At 40.5% G+C, this 25003-nt stretch overlaps 1 protein-coding gene across 7 annotated transcripts in view; it reads right to left on the bottom strand.

Annotated features, from left to right (window-relative positions):
- The window catches only part of fat3a (FAT atypical cadherin 3a), a 248915-nt gene that overhangs the window by 71986 nt on the left and 151926 nt on the right, over positions 1-25003 (bottom strand). For 5 of the 7 annotated variants that reach the window (XM_042414703.1, XM_042414702.1, XM_042414700.1 and 2 more), the window contains 4 exons: positions 16923-16984; positions 13595-13909; positions 12155-12365; positions 2476-2615 (listed from right to left, as the gene is read on the bottom strand). In XM_042414703.1, the coding sequence (XP_042270637.1) occupies positions 2476-2615; positions 12155-12365; positions 13595-13909; positions 16923-16984 (728 nt within the window). Of the gene's footprint in view, positions 1-2475; positions 2616-2979; positions 4673-5652; positions 5696-12154; positions 12366-13594; positions 13910-16922; positions 16985-25003 lie in introns of those variants that run through there. The other 2 variants (XM_042414706.1, XM_042414705.1) reach the window with 2 other exon arrangements.

The following is a 25003-nucleotide window of genomic DNA, read 5'->3' on the forward strand; positions in this document are numbered from 1 at the left end:
TTGAAATCCTTTATTTGTGAAGCTTTTACTGAACTAACTGTTGACATTGTGTCAGAGAGATGAGAGATTCTGTCACATCCGGCATGGACTTTCTGTTGTTTTTTGGACTCTTTGTGTTTTTGTGTTCTTTGGGGTTTCCTGTGTTACACCTCTGTTGTCAAGTCCTTCTGGTCATATGATGTTGCTTGTTATGATTTGGGTGGTTGGTTTAGAAGACTGCATTATTAGTTAGCTTGTAGAGTTGTGTGCTTAAGTTAATGTAATTCTGGGACGGTTTGATTTATGGTGGGTTGTGATTTAGAGTATTGTGTTTTCTGGGTTTTGGTTTTCTGTTACTCTGTGTTTCCCTCGTGTGTTCCTTCACTCCTACTGTGTTCATGTACTCCTCTTTACACCTGCCCTGCATTCGTTAGCCTTGCCCTGCTCTCAGTGTCTTCCCAGCCTATCAGCTCCCAGCCTGCCCCTGTGTCTTGTCACCTGGTCCTCGCTGTCTGATTAGTTTAGTTTGTATTTTAGGTCTGGTTTTCAGTTGAGTCTTGTTGGATCATTGGTTCTGTTTTGCCCTGTTCTGTCCTGACCATCTCCAGGCTCCTCTCCTGTGGAACCATCTCCCAGTTTGAGTCCAGGAGGCAGACATCCTCTCTGCATTTAAGAGTTGGCTTAAAACCTTTTTTTTTTTATTAAAGTTGGGACCAGCCAGGCTTGCCTTGGGACAAGACTGCCATGGGACTTCCCATGATGCACTGAGCTCCTCTCTCCTCCTTTCCCTCTCCATCTGTACTCATATATGTCCCATTAATGCATGTTACTAACTGGGGGGTGTAATAATAGGCATCTCACTCATTCCTTATGTCAGGACAATTCTTCCTGCTCTATAAAAATGCTAATATCATATGCTCTGTGTGTGAGTGTGTGTCAGTGTATTTGCGTCTGTGTACGGTACGTCTTCTCATATTCAACAGTAACTCAGTGTATAACAATCTCATCCAACTCATCTTGTAAGTTAAAATCTAATCTAAATTCTTTGCTACTAATCAAATGACATTTTCCTGGTTTTATTGAAAGTATTTCTAACAGCAGCTGCAAGTTGACCATACGTGACGCCAGCCGTTCTGAATAAGCCTCACTGTTTTACCGTATTGTATATTTTCTCACCTTTTCTTTACCAATGTGGGACATATATGGGTAAATTGGATTGATTCAGTCATTATGATTTGTGTTTTAAAAACAGGATTTTTGAATGATTAAAACAGGGCTTCATTTCCCACTAACAATCACAGAAGTTAATGGGAAGTTTAAGTGTTAAGAGCTTAGAAGTTTAAAGTGTTAAGAGCTTCTTAACATCAGCTGTCTGTGGTGCTGAAGATGATGCTGGATACACATTTAACTTTAACTATCAGTGTCTGCAAGATGTGCTAGGTCATGTCGCTTCACACTATAATAACATCAGGTCTTATCTGACTGAGTACACCACTCAACTCCTCTCACCTCGTCTACTGTAACACCCTTCTGGCAGGGCTGCCAGCATGCACAGTAACAATCTGCAAATAATCCACGTCTGGTCTTCAACCAGCCAAAACAGCTCATGTCACTCCACTTTTCACTACTCTGCACTGCCTCCCTTTTGCTGCTTGCATTAAGTTAAAGTCACTGATGCTTGCCTACAGAGTAGCCTCTAGTACAGCACCTGCCTACCTGAACTCCCTCATACAGGTTTATGCACCTTCTCATTCCCTACAATCTGCAAATGAACTACAAATAGTCCTACTGCCACCGCAAAACAGGGAATCTCAATCAAAACTCTTCTCCTGTATGGTCCCTATGGTCGTGGAACAAGTTGCTGAACTTGCTTCAGTCAGCAGAATTCCTTTCTGTCCTAGAAAAATCACTTGAGGACCTACCTCTTCCAAGAGTAAAGGTACTTTATTTGTCACGCATACATTTGTACAGTGAAATTCAATCTCTGCATTTAACCCATCCTTAGTATTAGGAGCAGTTGGACACATGTGGGTACTTACTCACCTACAGTAATAAGCTCTTTCTCCATGTCTTCATCCTTCTCTAGCTCATTGAAAAAAAACTAAATTTTTCAGCTCGGCACATAGAGTATATGTTACTTCAAAGCAATCTTCAGTTACCATGCTTTTGGGAAACACCTCTTAATCTAATAAGGTTCATAAAATGGATTTTGAGATCATAGCCTTAAGGTGCTTTGGGGAAACAAGGCCCAGGCCAATCTACAAGAGGGGCTTGGTAAAACTGTGTTGTCATGTTTGTTGGTTAATGTGTTAGTTAAACAGGATCATGTTTAGTGCATTTTCATCTCTATTCCCCCATTCCCACCCTCCACTAACCCACTGGAGCAACACCATGGCATCTGGTGCATCAGCATTTTCAATTGATCCCAAAAAAAAGAAGGTATAACTGTAAAACACAGCACAATAAAAGGTTAGTGAAATAAAGATCATGTGGTACCTGTGTGTATGCAGTGTTGGTGCCGTCAGTGGCCTGCACTGTCAGGTTGTAGAAGGAGCGCTGCTCAGCATCTAGAGGCTTGGCGATGATGATGGTGCCCACAGCCTTCTCTACGTCAAACACACTGTCGCTGTTCCCACCTGCTCCACAGGAGGAAGGTCAGACAGTAGGAGGCAATCAATCATACAGACCTACTCTGAACACACACTGGTTATGATGAATATGTAAATATACACACACACAAACCAGACAGTTTTATTATGGACCAGTGATTTTCTGTCATGTGTAACCATTTATTTTGATATTCCACATACAGTAAATTTGCTGTTGTGTTTACAACTGGTATAATCTCAGTCAGTGAAATGTGTTGCTACAGTGATCAGATAGACTGAACAAAAGCACATGACTGGAGACCACTGCTGCACACACACTTTTCATTGACCACCCCCCCCCCCCACACACACACACACACACACCACCCCCCACCCCACACACACACCAGCTCCACAGCTCCACACACTGCAAACCAACAGTCAAAAGCACATAATCACAGCAACACAATGAAGCACAAGCACCAGCCATGCAAGCACTAACAACACATAACCTGAGTGTGTGTGTGTTTGTGAGTGTGTATGTTCCTATTACTGACTGCACTGTAAATGGATTTGAAACATATGTGTTCATGTGTGTTTGATCTGGTGGCATTCATTACAGATACACTCCCTGATGTTGTTCCAGCACCTATTTGTGCCCCAAACACGGAATCTCCTGCTGGCTCACTGATAATGATTTGTAATTCAACTGTGAACTGTGTGTGTTGCATTTCAAAACATCAAGTAAGCTGGGAGGAAATCCTTCACCTTCAAGCTCCTCTATTTAAACCGTTTGAGTGATGAGACTTTCTGACATGGCCACACATGTGTTAAGAGTATCACATAATCAGGATCATTTTTAACCTCTTAACAAGAAGAAAAACCAAGGAGGAGCACAACCTGGTGACAACCAATCACACTCAACTTGACTCTCTCATGGAGTGGAAACACAGAACTCCACTCAACTGTACAAATATATTTCAAACTAAATGGAGGGAAAGCTGACTGTTTCCATCAACAGTGTCCCAATTCTCAATGTTATAACTTTAACAAGCTACCAAAATACGTACATCAGTTGGGAAATTAATTATTTTGTCATGCACCAGTATGCTGTAGTGGCAACATGAGAAAATAAGTGTTCAATCAGAGCTGAATACAGATGTCACTCATTTAATTTGCTGCAGTTACTGTGGTGATAGAGTGGCCCCACGGCAGCAAATAGGGAGGGGGGACTCGTATTTTATCCAGCTGATTTCAGCACTAGCTGCAGTGTGCATCAACAACCACCAGGTGGCACATGTGAGCAGTCCAGACGCAGTCTCTGCAGTCGGAAATCACTGCGGTAACACTCACTGAATGGCAGCGTTAGAGTTCAGCCTGATTGCCATGAAAATACAAACAGGGGTGTAAACTTTGAATCCAAGTTAGGTCATTTGTGTAATGTGTGTAGATCCAATGAGTTTTTGTTGAATTTGGGTGGGTGGTGGAGGGAGGGTTAATCAGTCAAAATGCATTTATACTCCAAGAATGGGAGTTTCACTATTACAGTTCATCACTTTTGTGTTGATTTTGTTGGAAGCATGTGTAATTAGAGTCCTGCCATCTGACACTAATTAACTGAGCAGCTGCTTTGGTTCAAGATGCTAGTTTCATGTTAATATGAGCTTAAGATAGCTAAATCGGATAGCCATCAAACAACAATTCAGTGGAGTTTTCATAACTTTATGCTTCAGAGTTCATCAACACACTGTCTCAGTGAGCAGATCGAGGCATGCTGCAACTTTTTTCTTCCTCGGAAGGCAGGGAGGTGCGTTTGTTTTACAATTAGTGTTTGCTAAAAGATGAAGCTTCTGATGAGTGAACACTTGAATCCCGGATCAATGGGGTAGTCAATCTGCACTTGTCTATTTCCTTGTCTAGACAAAATGAATAATCCATTGGACTCAAGTTGTAAACTTGAAGGTGTAGTGTCACTCATCCAAGAGACTTCTTCTGTTCTTGTGATTACTGAGGAGTCCAAACATTTTGACCTGTAAATCTGTCCCCACCAGTCAGCAGCATCTCTTAGATGAGTGGCATGTTGTCTTGACTTTGTACTTCTGTATCTAGATGAATGAGATGAACATTCACAGTAAGGTTAATGGTTCAATAGCATATTATTGACTCTGACTATGGTATTTAATCTGCTTATTGAATCAGAGTTCTTATAAACCCCCCTTATGCTATTTAATATGCTTATGCTGAATAGGGGGAAACACATATTTGGCAGCCTAATTCATGTTCACAACTTAAACCTGAAATATTAGCTGATGATTATAGTGATAAAGAGCAAGCAGAGATAAAAGATAATAATAGATTTGTTAGTCTTGGAGCTTTGTAAATCTGGGCATTTTAGCAACCTGAACCTGCTATGCGAACACAAACCTGCTTCAAAGACTGTCCAAGTAAAATTCCAGTGTTCCAGTGTGCTTGTCTGATACTGGAACAATAATTTGTGTGTAGGATTACTATGGGATTATCCATGTAATTATTTTCAGAATACAGTAGCACAATAATAAGGAAGACCACAACAACTGCTTGTTTTGCTATGTGTGGCAATACTCAGTAGATTATTTAAAGGCCCTATGCGTAGAATATTTAATTTATTCTGATGAAATCTGTGTGCTCTGCTGTCAGCCTCAGTGTCCACCACTACACTACAATACCACTTGGAAACTAGAAATTTGGAAATTCTAAATCATACATGAAATAACGTGAAAATATCAACAAAAAGCTCAAAAGGTTATTCTCCAATCAAACCAAATCAATGTATCACAATCACAGATTTGTTTAATTTAAACGCATTACTAAATGTAATCCTATAAACAGTGGCCTATGTGGTGGAAATCCATGTATTTAGCTGTTTAAAATGAAACGTAGGACATGACAGAAATCAATAACCACAGGCTGTTAAGTTTTGAACCAGTTGGTCCTGACCAGACTTGGTGTTCACAGGAAGAAATTACCAGTAGTAGAGAAACCAAGAATGTATCTTACTGCTTTGCCTAATTATGTACGCAGATATGACAATTTTTTGAACTATTACCTTATCAAAGAGAAGCAGAACTTGACCTTGACTCAGGTCGGCCCTAGGAAGAATAATACATTTCAACAGACAAACAGTAAAGTGTATGTAGGAAATAATTTTCAAGTGGGTTTTCAAGTGAGTTTGCAGTATGTTCTGTAACCTGGGCTGTGCTGTTTGTTGTGTGCAGCAGGAAATATTACTGATCAGATAATGAGAGAAAAAGATGTTAACCATACTGTGAGAACAGGCAGCTTCAAACAGCCATGTCTACCGTCCAACATAATCATCCTCATTTAGGACATGTGAAAGAAGAGGGTTTGGCAAGAATACCACTGAGGCCAGAGGGAGCCTCCCGTCTGCTGACGCCAAATTACAGAGAGAGAAAATCCAACCCTCTGCTCTGCTCTAAAATTACTTTTCACTGCCTCTCTAAAGCTGAGTTTATGCTCATTGGCTCAACTGGACAGTTTTGTCTAGCCACAGAACAAGGTGATGTCTCACCTCACCCTGCAGTGCTAGGTTTGTGACAGGGAGCAGAGTGACAGAAAAAAATGATGCAGAGTGATCACAGGACTGGCTCTGGACACACTGATGTCCAGAGCCAGTCCTGTGAGAGACAAAAATATAAATGTTTGTGACTATTTTCTTCTCCCTTCTGCTGGCCTTGCTTACCAGCCAATCAGAATTGAGTATATACCATGACCATGGAAAAGTAAAGTGATAACAAACAATAAGGTGTCCTGATATGAGAAAAATGAATGATGTAAGAAAAAAAAAAACAGACACTTAATTTAAGTAAAATATCAATGTAAAAATGTAAAAAATAAGCCAAGTTAAGCCACTGCATTCAAAACCTGAAGCAAAAGTATACAAGTATTCATTTTCAGCAGAATGTACTTAAAATAGCCATTATGGAGACTTCTGTGAGTGGTATATTATTATTGTATATATTTTTGGATCATTATAACAGTTTCATTAAACAATTGTAATGTAATATTTAACAGTTACAATGTGAAAGATTATTATTGTGTACATCAACATATTTTAAAAAATAAATGTCATAATGGTTAGGCATAATATTTATCAGAATTAACTAATCGCAGTAATGAAGGATGAAATTGTCTAATTATTTGACCAAATTGTGGCAATACAAGCAGATATTTAAACAGACCTGTCAGGATGAGGGTGTCTGTCAAGATCCAGCAAATGGCTGTCAACAACAGATCAGACATAGATTGACTTTCCTGCTACATCAGTACATGAGGACATGAGGAACACATGAGGAAATAAATGAGGTGAAAACAATGATTCAACTAAAGAAGGAAATAAATCTGGACAGCCTCTAGCTGCTGCCAGCAGCAGGATCAGCACTTTGGAGAGCTGATCAAGTCCTTCCAACTGTGTATTTTGATTTTTTTACATGACTAAAATTAATGATTTAATTTCTGAACAATATTTAACAAATATTCTTTGACATTTTTGAGATTACAGTGATCAGGTTTCCATACTTTCAGCAATTAAAACCCCGCTGATTTTTCCTTTTATTCCATGACTGAACAAAACAATTTTAAAGAAACCAAAGCTGCAATTAAAAAAAACAAACCTTTACAAAAAACAAACAAAAAGAAAATTGCAACAAATTAATGAACAGGGTCTTAAACTGGTGGTCTGGGTCTGGCCACAGGAGGGTCCAGGAGCAGTGTGGGCCAGTGTACTCATTATGGATCGTGCGCTTTCACTTCGCGCACAAGCAGATCTGTTTCCTCTGCAGAGAAACGTTCCTTCTTACTACTTGGCAAATATGCCATTATAATAGCAATCCGCCAAGGTGAAAACACACCTGGCTTTTAAAGGGAATGGGAGATGAAACTCTGATTGGTTTATTGAATATTACACTCAAAACACACCCATGATTAATTAGGAGACTAAGGACAACCCTTTTGAAATATGCTTGTGGCGATGCAACCATTTTTTCCACCATTAAACTAGCAAAAGTGGATTTGGACACACCCTAAATGCACTTGCACCATGCACTTCAGACTGTGCGGTTTGGATCCTTAAAATAGGGCCCAATTTCATCAACTTTATTTACTGAAGGATATTTTAATCTAAAGCAATGTGTGTATTTTGTCTGATTACTCTTGTGTGTATGTGTCTGTCTGTTTGTCTGTGTGTGTGTGTGTGTGTGTATGTGTGTGTGTGTGTGTGTCTGTCTGTCTGTCCGCCCACCCACCCACCTGTCCATCCGTCCGGCTCAGCCTGCTGGATGGAGTGTGAGTGACTGTGACTATAAATGGATGCCTGGTGTGTGTTTAGAGGATTTGGTGTGTGCATGCTTATGTTTGGTTGCCATTATATCATGTTTTAAGTGTGTACTGAGTATGCACTGTATGACTGCGTGTGATAGGTAATGTATAATATTTAGATAACTCTGATCACCATCTAAACTCACTCATCTAAAAATGTACAAATCTGTCCAGTAAATGTTGAGAGATCTGGCCAAAGATAAGTGTTGGATAGACTGACAGATGAACTGATATTACCATCCTTATTTCTAATGCCAAATTTCCACTCAAATCTAGCGCATCTGCAATCTTAACAGAATTTCCAGAAAATCAGTAAAAGACTTTTGCTGATTTTCTGCTCTCCCTAACACCTAATTTAAGTTCTTTTTCTGTTTCTTTTCCTCCTCCTATCGTCTCTGTCTAGGTTCCTCACATCCGCTCAATGTCACACTTTCTATATTCACACAGTTCAAATTTTCACTTTTCAAATTTTCACTTGCAATGTGTGGTGAAGGTGAAGGTGAATGTGTTGCATGCCAACAACTGGGAATTCTGAGGGCTTGGTTTAAAGCATTGCATGCTGATTATTGAGGGATGGGCTTTGTACACTGCAGGCTGGGTGTTTGGCACTGGTTGCTGAGTAGTTAGGTGCTCATACTGATTGTGCTTTTTCACTCCCAAACCTGCTGCCCCACAGCTGAGTGCAGCCATTAGTTTTAGATAATGGGTCAGCAGATAGTGTGAGGTTTGTGTGCATGTGTGAACCTGCCTTTGAAAACTGCTACATGAAGGCATGCATTAATTCCATAAGGAATGTGTGTACAGGTGCTGCTAACAGCAGGTCATTAGACAGAGCTGTCACCGAGGTAACCCAGGGGTTGTTGCCATGGGAGCAGCTAAAAAGGTTGTGATACCTTTTTACCAAACCTTCATCCCTTAAATTAACCTTGGCTACAATGTAGTCCATTAATGTGAAACACACACACACACACACATTGAGACAAGATAAACACATACACAAACACACCCACATACACAGCCTGAGCGTCTGTGCGGTTAACCCCTCAGTCAACCACGTCCAACCAACCAATCACAGGGAAGATGTGAGCAGCACTGATGAGGTGCAGAGGTGGATGATGAGCACCAACGAAAAATACAAGGAACAGAAAAAGCAGAGGAAAAGGAAGAAAAGGGAGGGAAGAATAGACAGCAAAGAGCAGAAGTGGAAGTTGGAAGCGAGATACCTTCTGAGGAACAGTTCCTGCCACAAGCGCTCTGCAGAATATAGAACATCTCACGGAAAGACCTGGGACCTTCCAGGCACGTAGCATTGAGGGGAGAGAGGAGAGAGAAGGTGAGACAGGTAGGACACACAGGCCCGAGGGAGGAGGACAGGACAACAGGAGGATGACATGATGAGGAGAGGAGATGATGAAACAGGACAGAGACAGATACTGCTTCCCACTGGCTGAGATTGTACTGAAATTATTTGTACACGGGATGGAATCTGCTTTTCAATAATTATAAATTCATTTTTAAATAACGTTGTTAGCATTATTATAATTTGTCAGGAGGATGACTAGACATTTTGGTTCAGCGATGCTACACTGATACAGATACTTGATTAAAGCTGCTGACAGAAAATATTTTCTGGTGAATTAAATCCAAAATAATTGTTTCACAATTAAGAGAATAAGATCTGTCTTATTGTAAGATCTCAACATAATGATTCTATGCAGACACCAGATCATTATTATTGTTTTTTGTTTTGTTGTTGTTGTTTTTTTTTAATCCTGGAAATTACTTATCTTTACGATTTTTGACAAGGACCTCTTGGTTAAATGGTTAAACTAAAGACTGTTCCTTAGAAGCAAAGGTTGAGACAGCATGACCTTTTGCAAAGTGTCTGACTTTGACATCAGAGGCCTCTGTTCACATCCTGTTTCCTACAAACTGTCAACATTTGTTCGTTTTAACCATGACCACCATTTTTGTGTAACCATAACCTAGTACTATTGGTTGCCTTACCAAACTTACAGGTGGCAGATCAAGAAACCCCTGTGTGAACTGTTTTTTTTATTGATTTTGATTTGACCATTATGGAGGGCATTGACAACTATTTAGTCACTTAGGTAGGAGGACTTTCTTTGCCTTTTGCGTATGATTGTAATTTATTATATTATTTTGTAATATTATGTGACGTACTTTTAAAAGTTTTTTCTACAAAACGTGCTACACAATTTGGTTCTGTAGTTTTGTTTTATCTTTTGTATTGATGTAATTTGATACTCATGCTCTGAACGTTTCTCAAAACATATACATTGATATCTTTTCAACAATATTCAAGTCCACTTATTCTTCTATTTGTAAAATTATACTTCTGTAAATATGTAAATTGCATTATTCATATACTGTATGTGTTACATGCACATATCTTATTAATCATGAATTAATATCATAGTTATTTATTCATATTTATATTATTAGGGTCTGATTATACTTAGTTTGCATGAACACAGATTCATATATACATATATATATCATGTTTATACCATGTCACTTTGACCTGGGAAAACATCTTTAAACTGCAGTAGTGGTTTTACACATGCGTTATATTTGTGCACACTGGTCTAGGGTAACAGACTGGATAACACTGCATATATTTTTTTCTACTTATTTGTATCCTGTTGCCACTTACCTCTTGGTCTGTTTTCTTGTGCTTTATCTCCTGTGATCTGGGAAGTATTATCTTATTATTAATATCCCCCCTCCCCCTTTCCCTCTCTCTTTCTCTCTCTCAACCCAACCGGTCAAAGCAGATGGCCGCCCACCAAGAGCCGGGGTCTGCTTGAGGTTTCTACCCGTTAAAGGGGAGTTTTTCCTTACCGCTGTCGCCAAGTGCTTGCTCATGGGGGAATTGTTGGGTCTCTGTAAATTAAAGAGTACGGTCTTGACCTGCTCTATGTGAAAAGTGCCTTGAGATGACTTCTGTTGTGATATGGCGCTATATAAATAAAAATTGATTGATTGATTGATTGATTATTACTTGTAAGAAACATTAACCACTTGTTGAATCTTAATGTCTCATTTATATAAGTTAATGAAAAGAAAGGAGATAGATGTTATTCCAGAGAAAGAATGTGGACCCAGTGAGACCCAATGAGAAATCATGAGGAAGAACTAAGAAAGAATGTCATCAGAGAGAGGGGCGGGGGGAGATGGACAGAGACATGGTGAGAAAGAGAAAGAAAGGGAGAGACGGACAGAGCTATGGGGAGCCAGAAGCACGAGCCAGAAGGTATCTCCAACTGGATACAAACTGACTGTCACTGCTCAGTGACAACAAAAGGAAAGATGGATGGTGCATTGTGGAAACTGCAGTCCTTCTTGGGCACTCCATCTGCTTTGGGCTGACTGGAGCCCACAGTGCAAGTATCACGGCTGGTGAAATGTCAGTACACATATAGTATTGAATGTCATTAAAAACTAATAGAATCAGAATCAAAAGTACTGATTACTAGAATTATTAAATCACTTTTACCACACTAGAATCATCACTGTACATAATGCGTATAAATTGAGCTTAGTGCGCTGGGCATGACATAATCTGGTTAAGCCTTTCAAGTGGGTGAAAGTGAACTTTGATGGATCAAAGGGATTTAAGTGTACCATGTTGGGCATTTCCCACTTACAGGGGACTGTCACACTGGCTTTAAAATCTGTCAGAATGTTCTTTATTGAGAGTAAGCCAGCACCTCATCAAAGCAGAGACAGTAGGAAGAGATGAACTAAATAACCTGTGAATAATATATATATAAATAACTCTACATCTCTTAAATGGACAGTCCCATTAAAAAATAAAACTTTCAGGATGACAATCATATGAAAATACTTTATTTCAAGTTTAATTCTGAACTTAGTCCATATCTCTATAGACTGTCCACAGACTATAGTTCTCTATAGAGTGCCTAATGTTTCATTATCTTTGCTACTACAGATGTAGCAGCTGGAGAAGCTGTCGCCATGGTGACTGGGATGGGCAGAGCATAACAGATCATGCAGCGAGGCCACAGTACCTAAGCTGCACCTCATATACATCAACACACACTGACACTGTCAGCCCAACACACGTCATGCACCGAGCCTGGGCACACCCTACCTCACACCACACAAAGTCCTCCACTGGCTGATAGAGGACCATCCTCACTTGCAGGTTTTTTTGTTGTTTTTTTTACCTGTGATGTCAAACCACAAGGGGGCGGAGCTCTGCTGCATGGAGACCACTCCCACGATCTCAGCCACCTTGTCGTTCTCCATGACAGTGAAATTATAGAAAGGTTCGTCAAACAGCAGCGGCAGAGTTGAGGGAGGCGGTCGACGAATCCACTCGATGTGGAGGCGAGCTGTGGAGGACTTCTGAGGACGACCATTGTCTGTTGCTTTGATCTGAAGAGAGAAGCACAGATCTAAAGACAGAGGCTCTAAGAATAGAGGATGTTATATGCTGTACAGATTGTAAAGCCCTCTGAAGCAAATTTGTGATTTGTGAACAAATAAAATTCAACTTCACCAGAAGTTAGATTTTAAAGTAGAGAGAAGATTCATAAAAGAGTCAGTTACACACAATTAGCATGCAGTAAAGCAAGGAAGAAAGACACATGGATGTTTCTGACCTGAGTATTGAAATTATTCCTTAAATGCAATGTGAAGTGAAATTTGGCCACCCTAACTCCAGACAAGTGTGTCGATATAGGATTATGATGTTTTTTGCCATCTACAACTTCTGTGTATGACAGCTACAGTACGGTTGAGGTACGAGAAAGATTAAGGTGGTTAAGGTAAATTAATTTCTGTAATTTTCCTGAAACTGACAATCTGACATTCACACCTACACACATGCTTGATTGGCCAGCTGTGTGGAGTTGAGAAAGGAGCCAGGGTTTGAACTTATCTGTCTAGATCTCCTTTTTCATTCTTTACACAATTACTTCTGTTATTTCTGTTCATACATTTTCACTCTATGGGTTGCACAAAGTCAGGCAACGGTGCATCTCTTGAATTGAAAATGTTTTTACTTGTTTAAAAGATTCCCATGACACTATGACACTATGTACCTAGAGATCTATGGGGTGGTCCATACCACTCTGACATTCTTAAAGATAATTAAGAATATTCAACATTAAAATAATAACAAAAGTACAAAACTGAAACGAGACTTTGAACTCTTTTTAAGACAGGGTTATAAAGCAGGACCCAATTTAAGCTCCTTATCTTGTGATCTGTTGTTATCCGAAGTTGTGCTTTAGGGGTGTGTATTCCCAAACAAATGTTTAAATTATTGACACACAGTAAGCCTGAAGTTTTCAGTGCCCCTGGAGTTCTGGGGTCCCAGGGCAGCTGATTGCTTTGCCCAGTTGGTAATCCAACCTTGGACACATCAGTGTTGAAATATAAAATGCTAAACATAAATCCAAAACCATTACAATGCAACGTGAAATAGTTCTAACCAAGTGTTTGAAATATCCTGCTAACAGACAAATGGAAAACATACTGTTACAGCCTTGGCAGCGGCAACAAATTTAAGACTCAAAAACAACATCCATCCATATAAAGACTTGTCTATGTCCTAAATCCTATCAGCAGTTTTTCAAAATAATTGATGGAAGTTTGCGTACAGTGAGGATGTCGTAGCTCCCTGCAGTGAAGGCCTTGCGTGATGATACCACTGCAGTCTTGGGGTCGATGAAGAACTTCCCGTCCTCGTTGCCATCCACAATGCTGTAGGAGAGGTCGCTGTTGGGCCCGTCATCGCGGTCGTAGGCGAACACCCGATAGATGGGCTCCCCCTTCTTTCTCCGCTCCCTCTCTGGCAATTTGACCTGGTACACCTTCTCTGGAAATGTGGGCTTGTTGTCATTTTCATCCAGGACCTGGACCATCACCCACACTGTACTCTGCCTGGGACTAGGACCACCATCTGACACCAATACCTGCAGGGGCAGAACAGAGTGAGAGATTCAGTATAAATTCAGTATAAACACAAGATGCATTTCAATTCAGGGACTGGATCCTTCAAAGATGTGACCCATGACAGTGTCCCTTGGAAGACCTGAGGGCCAAGCTGAACCTGTACCACTCTATAAATTAAGTCCAGCGTCATTCAAAAGTAACCAGCATCTGTCTAGGTTCATTATATTTGCTGCCATTCTCGGCTGAAAAGGAAAAGAATTTGTCTGTGTGTTTTGACAGCTAACTCATTAAGCTTCTGTGTTTTCTACATGATAAAGAAGGTAATCACTGAGGGGCTATTGTAAAGGTGGAGCTGGCCAATGAGAGCTACGAAGCAGGCTTTTCTCTATGTACAGATACAGTTTGCCAGAGGTGTAATCACTTTTCAGTTTGTCACAGATTTATGACATGGCAGCAGTTCATTTCCCCCTGTGCTTGGCTGGCTTCATTTAAGAATACCATCTGTCATTTTAGAAAACCCCAGAAATGAGGAGCTGCAGTAATTGTGAAGAAAGACAAGCTGATAATCGATTGCAGAGTTATCCCTTAACTGGGATGAAGAGAGTGGCTATATGAGACTATGGAAGGGAACAGGAGGTGGAGAGAACATAGTCATGGACCATAAGAGCGAGAAAGAGAAAAGGAGGAACGAGTAGGATAAACAGTTTTTTAACAGCCCTAACAGAGCAGAGGTATATGTGTCTGTGTGTATACTTGTCTATCTTTGATGTATTAAAAAAGAAAATCGTTGTACCTTTAACTCTGTAAAATCTCTTTTGGTATGTCAGCTCCTAACAAAGCAACTAATGTGGCCAAAATCAAGCCGAAATCAGTTCATTTTATCACTGGATTTATAAATTAAATTTCACAATGATAACTGAGGGCAATACATATGATATCCTGACACACTTGACCGCAGCCAGTGAAGTGTGCTCTAACAGGAGGGGGGGAAGTCATTACTTCTATTCTTAAATGTAGTGCTGTGTCAGCCTATAGAGAAAAATCAATGTTTCATTACACAGCTGCTCACCCCTTGTCCTTGAGAAGTCAAACGGATACAGCAGTATGCTTCACTAAGTGCACATGTACATTATGACTGATGTCACATCATAAAGTTTTGTTAGTGCTGAAACCATGATGAAGTTGACTAAATGCTTTAACGACTGACACCAAATTATTCAATTGCAGTTTTGATACTTTGATCAGCTGTTTCACTGATTTATATCAAGTAAAAAATACCAAATATTTAAGCATTCTAGCTTTGTTATCTTCAAGTCATAGTCAACTAACCTTGGGTTACTTGACTAGACAAAATACTCAAAATACTGTATATCAATATTTCAAAAAAGAGTATAATGGGAAGTACCAAGTTAATAAAAAATCTTGATACAATGGAACATGGCTGAGTTTATGTTCTACTTTTTGATTTCCATTGCAAAGTTCTAGTGGCGAACCTCTTTGGTCTCAGTGAGACATGTGCTTGGAACTGGTGATGACTCTATGGTGAATAATCTATGGACATGTGCGCAGGTTCAACATACTAGCAATCTGTCCTCTGAAGGCTGCACTTTCATGGTTTACAGAACTGAGACACAAACTTAAGAATTCTCTAGTCTAATATCTACTCTAGTTGTATTGTCATAAAATAGTCAGATCACCAGATAAGAAAAAGACAGTAAACACAAATTCAACATATAACATGCAGTTAGCATACAGCCAACATACCCACACACAGCATGTAGAAAACACACAGAAAGCACACACTCTTCATACCCTAAACTCAATGACTCATGAGAGAGCCAGTGGCACAATTTATCTCCAATCAGGTTAGAGTGGAGTAGAGACAAGTTCCCATTATTGTCTAACAGAGACCAAGGCACACTCATCATCTTCAGACTAGCTCTATTACCAAGCTAATGCAAATCTCACTAAGGACAGCAAAGAGCAGAGGGGAGAATGCTGTGTGTGTAGCAGAGGATTAGAGGAGATTGGAGAGGCGATTTGCTCTCATCTAACTCCTGGCAGATTCTGGATTGGAGCACGAGTTCATGGATTTAACACACACTGGGCAATGTCAACTGTGTTCTGTTCATTTTTAAAGAAAGCAGAGTCAACAAGCTATCTCTATGAGTCCTCTGTTAAGCAACACAAGCAGGGCTGGGTATCATTTCATTTCTTATTTTATTTTTTGATACATTTGTAAATACAATACCTGAGTTTTAGCCCTGATACCAAAACAACAGACTTTTTTCCATACATGCTTTGAGAAATTTAAATATGTTTCTCTTTTATATTTGACAAAATTAGCCAAGATTCTCAAACGTTTGGCAAAATAGTCTTAACTCAAGGTCCAAACACTAGCTTGTCTCGCAGTCCATTTGTCATGGAGTTGGTTGTCAAACAGCAGCATGTTGTTCTGACAGTCCAGCTATGTAAGAGAGTCACACTGGGATGTTTTAATTTCTTTCAAGTTTTTGATACTTTGTGACACTTAAGTATTAAGGTTTAATTCCCTGCCCTAAACATGAGATCTTGTAGAATTTGGTGATGTAGCATGGTCATATGAAAACACAGACTTGTGAGGTGAAATAGTAGAGTAGAAAGTATTTCAACTTTTGAGTGGCTTGCGTCTGAACATGACCTATCAGCAGTTTTTTTTTAGACTAGAGTGATAAGACCTCACTGTTGAGTCATTGCTTATGTACAAAACATTAACAAAAAGTTCATTTTGCCAGTCTCCGAGAATGGAACAGAATAGAAAGAGAATTCTATGCTATTTTATAATAATGATGGTGTTTTCAATAGAATCCCTCTTTGCTTTGTTGTTTTCGAGGTTCAGTAGATTGAGCCAAGGCCCTTCAGAGCAGTTACATTCATACCCCTGTGCTATCCTACTATATGTCAAGCCCATTACTTTGCGTGCGGGCACACACACACACACACACACACACACACACACACACACACACACACACACACACACTGCGTCCTCACCTCTAAAACATGTTCAGTTTGTTGTTCGCGGTCCAGTTTCCTGGAGGTTGTGGTGATCAGACCTGAAACAGAAAACAGCAGAGAAAACAATTAGAACAGAGACAGAACACACACACACACACACACACACACATACAGTGGTGCCAGTAAGCCAAATGAGCGAAGTGACATGGTAATTAGTTGTGGGTGTCAGACACGATTGCTGACTTGTTCTAATTACATGGAATGAGAGAACAGCAGAGAGAGAAAGAGAAGGAGAAACAGATGCAGTTATTATACACACTGATTATGTAGTATTATAAATGTCACAACACCATGTTGTCTTTTTTTACTGTCCTCACTGGCTGTTGGGTGGGGGTGGGCTAACTAGCTGCTTGAATCAAAAAGAGAGCTTAAAAACGAAAGAGGGTAGATGAAGGCAGAGCTATCTGTTTGACAATGTAATGATGGGAAACGCTTAGGTGTCAAAAAGTGTAGTTGACCCACACATCCAATAGACTTCGAACAGGGGCTGTTTTTTTTTTTGTTTTTTTTTTTGGAGAAAAACACCTTTACTTTTTGCTTACCAAGCAAAGAAATGCTTCAGATCTTTCCTTCAAAGCCATAGCTGGAAGGCCACTGATTTCAGCTGGTACTAGACTACAACTTCTCTTACTTGTGGAGTACATACTGCTTATACACAATTTCCATTTAAAGAACATATTGTCTTAAAATGAATTAAAAATATACTTTTTTCACTCAGTTGTATATGATAATGGGAGTAGGAGTTACATAATCTATATGGTGGTTTGCAACCAAGGCCCTGGTACTGTGGATTTCTCCCTTCAAGTTGGGAGTTTCCTGAGTTTCCTTCTCAGGGTGGCTGTGCTCACTGTTAAGGTAGCTGTATACTATTCAAGACAGGCTTGTTAAATCCCCTCCCCTCACAGCAAGACAAGCAGACATTCACACCCACTTCATGCAGTGATTGGTCAGCTGTGTGAGAGTTAGAAAGGAGTCAGGGTTTGAACTTCTCTCTCTTGCTCTTCTCATGACACAATAATTTCTGTCACTTTCCATGTGAACAGCCGAGAGCAATACTATGGATGTCTTCCAGGAGAGCCTCTCTGTGACAGTTGGCTTTTCACTCCACCTTTGAATGAAGTTGTTCAAAGCTGTTCAAACAACCATAAACAGATTAGATTTCCAATGTGGTTGGACAGCACGTCATAAGAGCCAGTTCTGAGCAACCATCTAATAAGGCATCTAATAAGAATGTCTCTTAGACACCTAGAAATAGACCACATAGCAGAAAACACTAGAGGGATTATTCCATCTGGCCGGGATACCTGGGGATTCCCCAGGGAAGAGCTAGGGGACATGGCTTGGAAGAAGGATGTCTGGGCTAGGGGTGTGCAATATGACAATATTAGATTGTGAATGATTAAAATGTTTCCATGATCTGCCTTTACAGAGAGACTGTTAGTATCATGCTACAGTGCACATTGTATCAATTCAGCTCCGTGATGGAGAAAATGGCCTCCAGTGACTAGGACCTTGGGTAAAAATAAGCTCACAGCAGAACAAACTATCTCCACACTTCACATCAGGAGCCCAAACTGTCTGTCTGTCTGTCTTTCTGTCTGTCTGTATGTGTGTCCTTTGCGTATCTCGACAACTGTTCAACTGACCTACTTCACACTTAGCAGGTGTATTGCTGGGGTCTCAAGGAAGTGCAGAGTCAAGTGTGTTTGGATTGTCGAGTTGTTTGGATGAGCAGTTCTCAAGAAATATATAAAAATACCTCATCAGACAGCATTGCTTCTGCATCTTCTTCTGCCCATGGAGTCAACAAGTGGAAATACAGACAGTGTCACCCTGCCACACATTGTGGTTGGAAGTGGGATTACAGTCATAGTGATAATAACTTGAAAAAGTTAAAAAAAAAAAAGGTTAGAAAAGAGACTAAAGCTCTCCTCTTTGAACTGTGCACTGTGAACAAAACTTGGCATGGGCGTTCAAGACTTAGTGTAGGATGTCTCTGACGGATTTTGAACGGGCATTTCAGTTCATCTCTATGTATAAAACAAGGAATCTCTCTGTCTGTATGTATGTAAGTTTGTCCTTCGCATATCCCGAGAACTATTCATCTGATCTACTTCATACCTGGCGGGTGAATTGCTGGGGAAACGAGGAAGTGCAGTGTTGATGTGTGAAGTTGTTTGGGTGAGCAGTTCTCAAGAAATATATAAAAATACCTCATGAATAACATTGATCGATAACGGTGATTTGCTTTTTCTTCTGCCTGTGGATTCAACGAGCGGAAATATGGACAGCACCACTCTGCCATTGCAACCCACATTGTGGTCGGATGTGGGATTACATCCTTAGTGTTAATGACTTGAAAATGTTTAAGAGACTTAAGCTCTACTGTTGAACTGTGTAATGTTACTGTGAATGAAACTCGGCATCTACATGCAAAACTTAGCACTGGATGTCTCAGACACGTTCAGAAATATATAAAAATACGTCATTAACAACGTTGACTTTACAACTTTGATTTGCTTCTTCTTCTGCCCTTGGAGTCAACGAGCGGAAATACAGACAGCGCCACTCTGCCCACTCTGCCATTGCAATCCATGTTGTGTGCGGAAGTGGGATTACATCCGTAGTGTTAATGACTTGAAAAAGTGTTAATATTAATAAACTTGGAATAAACAAGCGATCAGGGAGATGCTGCGCTCTGCAGCATGAGGTGGGGCTGCATGTCATGGAGCTGTACAACCTTGCCATGGGAGAGAGGAGGAGAGGATATTTCTCTTCCTTTGATAAAATTAAGTCAGGCTTTATTGTGGGTTTCCTGACTCATTTTAAAACATGACAAGAGAAAAGGAGAGAGAGGGGGCAGGCAAGCGACAGAAAGACAGCACTGCAGAGTTTTCTATGAGAAAGAGAAAGTCCGTCAATGACAGAGATACAATGTTATTTTCTGATTGTTTCACAGCGATTTTGTTCTAAAGTACAAATAAACAACCATTAAACACTCAACAGGTGACTTACTGTGGAGATATACACTGGTTCTGTTACTGTTAGCTTCTCTGAATTTTCCTCTTCAGCATTTCTCCTTCTTTTAACTATAAAGCTCTGTCTGTTCATATCTCGAGAACCCTTCATCTAATCTACATCACACTTGACGAGTGTATTGCTGGCAACCCAGGGAAGTGCAGCGTTGAATTTGGAGCAATTTGGATACTCAGCATGTTTACTAATAAATTTTGAATAAACAAGCGGTCAGTGAGCCACTCAAGCTCTGCAGCAGCAGGACGGGCCTTCTGAGCTCTGCAACTGCATCCCCTTCTGCAGAGAGGAGGGGATGACACCTCTCTTAGTTATATAACATTAAAAATAATGCTTTATTGTCGGCTTCCTGACTTATTTTAAAAAAGAAAAGAGAAAAAGAGAGAGAGGCTGAGCGAGCTGAGAACACGAGCAAGGTGAGGTGATGAGGAGAGACAGCGGGGGGAAGCTTTCTCGGACAGAGAAAGCCTGTGAAAGACAGAAATACAATGTTATTTTCTAATTGTTTCACAGCGATTACAGTTCATTTTTCTCCTCTGCATTTCTCCTTCTCATTTATCTTAACTATCTCATCTAACTGGCACATGCATTGCTGTGGACCCGGGGGTAGCCTTCAGGGCTCTGTGGTCTGAGTCGAGTCTGTCTTCACCTATGTCTGCAGTGGACAAGTGAATCTGTGCAGCCATGGAGGCAGGCTCTGTGGACTGAGTCAAGCATGTCTTCACCTACATATGCAGCGGGCCTATACAGGTTGCAGTGTATTAACAGTTCACTTTCATGGCTGGAGGCTTGCAACCAAACTCTTCTTCACCTCCCTGGAGTCAAGGAGCACAAGCAGGTAGCCGAACTCATCTTCACTTACCTGGAGTCAAGAAGCACAAGCAGATAGCTGACAGGAATAGTGCCACTATGTCATTGCAACTCAACTTGTGTAAATTTGCCATATTATTTTGCCATATTATTTTTTTGTATTACCTGTCAGGTAAATGCAGTAGTACAATGTTTTCCTCTAATGTAGAAGTACACAGTAAGTATGCTGCAGAAGAGGATAGGGCCACATGTGAAAAATGTATTTGAGTTCTGAGTTTAAAGTCAAAATTCTGAGATTAATGTCAGAGTTCTGACTTTTTTAGAATTCTGAAAATAAATTCAGGATTCTTACCTTAAACCCAGATTTCTGACTTTATTCTCCTCTTCCGTAGAAGGTAGTATACAGTTGTATATTTTTAAGTGCTGTGTGGGCCTTTTGTATGTTATTTTGGGGTACAATTAGTTAGAATAGTAACATTATTCAAATATCTTTCACATTTAATTAACGTTGAAAGAACAGGCTCCATCAAGGCTGAAAAGTACAAGGTCATTGTTGATGCCCTGAACAGTGATGCTGAGGTGATACCTGGACGCCAGACCATCCTGCCGCCGTCAATTTATGGATCACCACAGTGGTATGCCAACGAGTTCTGTGATGCAATGGCCTTGGTCCGAGTCAAAGGAAAACTCGACTTCTTCTGGACCTTCACCTGCAACCCCAAGTGGCCAGAAATCAAAGGATCGCTTTATGAGGGTCAGCCAATCAGAGACCAGACATTATTGCTCGAGTGTTCCACATGAAGATGGAAGCACTCCTCACAGACCTCCTCAAGCATGACATCTTGGGGCACATGGATGCCCATGTGATGGTTAAGGAAACACAAAAGCTCCATCTTCCACATATCCACATGCTCCTGACAATGGTGCCTCGCAACAAACCCAGGACCTCAGCTGATATTGATTGCGTAGTCTCTGTCGAGATTCCTGACAAGGGTACAAATCCAGAACTACATCACATTGTCACATCACACATAATTCATGGCCCATGTGGGGACACAGGACTACCCCAAGACAAGTTTCTCTGACAAATCTTATCCTCTCTACAGGAGATGGGTAGAAGCAGCAAGTGGTGCTCCCATCATGAAGACCATCAGAGGCGGTGTCAATGTATCAGTCAACAAAGCATGGGTTGTGCCTTACAATCCATATATTCTACTCCAGTATGATGCTGTGTGCTGTCACCAGTGTGAAGTACCTGTACAAATACCTTGAAAAGGGAACAGATCAGTGCCTGGTCAGACTGGACGTGCCAAATGAGGCGACAAAAGAGTTGTTGCGACATGATGAGGAGACGCGATATGAACTAGAGCGGTACATGACTGCACCTGAGGGATACTGGCACATCTACGACTTCCCCATTCAATGCAAGCAGCCACCAGTGCGGATGCTGGCAATTCATCTGGAGGATAAGCAGGTGATCACATGGGACTTCACATTGTCCCACATCCTTGACAAAGTCTGTGCAAAGGGCAAAGTAGCCCTTGCCAACAGCTGCAAGTGGCATTGCAGCAACCCTGCTGTCTAAAGGGACAACCTTTCATAGTAGGACTAAATGCCCTCTTATTCTCACTGATGAGTCCACTTGCAACATGAGTGAAGATGATAGCACTGCAGCACTCATCAGAATGATATATGTCATGGTGGTGGATGAAGTGTCAATGATGGATTGCTGTGCTTTACAGGCTGCAGATCGTACATTCCAGTGGCTGCAGGATTCAGAGAAACCATTTGGTGGCATCACAGTGGTATCCAGTGGTGACTGGACTGCACGACCGACGTGCCACATAGTAGCTGTACTGAGATAGCAGGATTGTGCTTTAAGAGCTCATAACTGTGGAGGAATGTTGAGATTCTTCATCTTACCAAAAATATGAGGATCACTCAGGCTGCTGAAGAGCAACAAGACAAAGCAGATTTTGCCAAATTACTGCTGGATCTTGGTGAGGGAAAGATTCCTGCATAAATATGACCTAAAAAATGATCAGATTTCCAAGCAAGTCCTACAACTAGATTAAGAGACATCAATTAAACAAATGAGACAAAAACCTTACACTTGTTTGTTTATTTATTGAGGAAAATGATCCAATGTTACATATTTGTGTGTGGCAAAAGTATGTGAACCTCTAGGATTATCAATTCATTTGAAAGGGAAATTACAGTAGGGTGTTTCAGTAAATAGGAGGACAATCAAGTGTGAGTCTGGGAGGCCCTGCTTTATTTAGAGATAATAGGAGAAATCTGGGTCTTCACTATCAAAGTCTGAGCATCCCAACACAGCTTTGTGGAAGTGTGTCATGGCTCAAACAAAGGAGATGTCTGAGGACCTTAGAAGAAGAGTTGTTGATGCTGATGTTGATGGAAGGGGTTACTAAACAATTTCTTAAGAGTTTGAACTCCACCAGTTGACTGTCAGGTAGATTGTGTACAAATGGAGACATCCTACACCATTGCTTCCCTCCCCAGGAGTGGTCAAACAACAAAGATCACACCAAGAGCAAGGTGTGTAATAGTCCAGGAGGCCACAAGGAACCCCAGGGTAACATCTAGGGAACTACAGTCCTCTCTTGCAGTGGCTACGGTCAATGTTCATGAGTCCACCATCAGGAGCACATTGTGCATCAATGGTATGCATGGCAGAGTTGCAAGGAGAAAGGTACTACTCTCCAACCAGAACATTGCTGCTGTCTACGGTTTGCTCAAGACCCCATGGACAAGCCACAAGGCAATTGGAAAAATGTCCTGCGGATGGATGAGACCAAAATCGAACTTTTTGGCTTGAATGACAAGCATTATGTTTGGCGATGAGCAAACACTACATTCCAGCACAAGAACCTTATCCTGTCTGTGAAACATTGTAGTGGCAGTATCATGGTCTGGGCCTGCTTTTCTGACACTGGACCAGGACAACTTGCAATCATTGATGGAGCTATGACTTCTGACTTGTACCAGCAAATTCTACAGGAAAATGTCAAGGTATCTATCTGTAAACTGAAGCTCAACAGGAAGTGGGTCATGCAGCAAGACAACGAGCCTAAACATACAAGTCGTTCTACTAAAGAATGGTTAAAGCAGAAGAAAGTTAACGTTTGGCATGGCCGAGTCTAAGTCCTGACCTTAATCCAATAGAAATGCTGTGGAAGGACCTGAAGTGGGTAGTTCATGCATAGAAGCCCACCAACATCTCAACAACAGCTGAGACTGTTCTGTAAGGAGGAATGGGCCTGAAATTCCTCCAAACCAACGTGCAGGGTTGTAAAACAGTTGCCGTAAAGATTTGGTTGAAGTTATTGCTGCAAAAGGGGCTGAAAGCAAGGGTTCACATACTTTTGCCTCACACAAATATGTAAGATTGGATAATTTTCCTCAATAAATAAATGAATAAATTTAATGTTTTTGTTCAATTGGGTTCCCTTTATCTAGTTTTAGGACATAAAAAACTGATCATGTTTTAGGTCATATTTATGCAGAAAACGAGAAAATTCTAAAGGGTTCACAAACTTTCAAGCAGCACTCTATGAGTGCAGACACGTTTGATTGGCAGCAGAATCAACCAATGGAAGGCCATAAACTGTTTCTACGGTTCAACCTTTGTTGATGTCTCCTTTGTCTGGTGAAGTTTCTATCTAGATTAAAACCATTTAATTTATTAATTCCTTATTGTTTTAATTGATATGTTTGTCAGTTGATACATACATATGCAGTTCTCGAGAAATAATAAGCAAACTGTTTTTGAACAGGCACTGCACTAGTATTATTAATCCACAGAGAACACAAGAAATAATCTTTGGTCTTCCACTGAACTTTTATCCTCTACCAGTTACTGTCCATGACACAAAAATTAAACAAGTTTCCTCCTATTAATATTTAAAATATAGCTTTTATCTGTAGCAACAACATATTTACTTTCTAGACTGAGCTCATTTGAAGGAGATACAGATTCTGACTGTCATGCAAGTGTGGTACATAGGATATTTATATGTAATTGCCCACTTACTTAAATGTGTTGTTTTATAATGTATGCACTTTATTTTGCACGTTTACAGAAACCCGCCATTCAGTTTCAAGCACTTCTATTTTGAGTATAAAAGGCACAGGATCACCTGTGGGTATATAAGCAGCGTTCTTCAGTTGGCAGTTAACACCTGAACCAGTAA

This window comes from Thunnus maccoyii, chromosome 6 (genome assembly GCF_910596095.1).
Source record: "Thunnus maccoyii chromosome 6, fThuMac1.1, whole genome shotgun sequence".
In the NCBI taxonomy this organism is placed as follows: Eukaryota; Metazoa; Chordata; class Actinopteri; order Scombriformes; family Scombridae; genus Thunnus; species Thunnus maccoyii.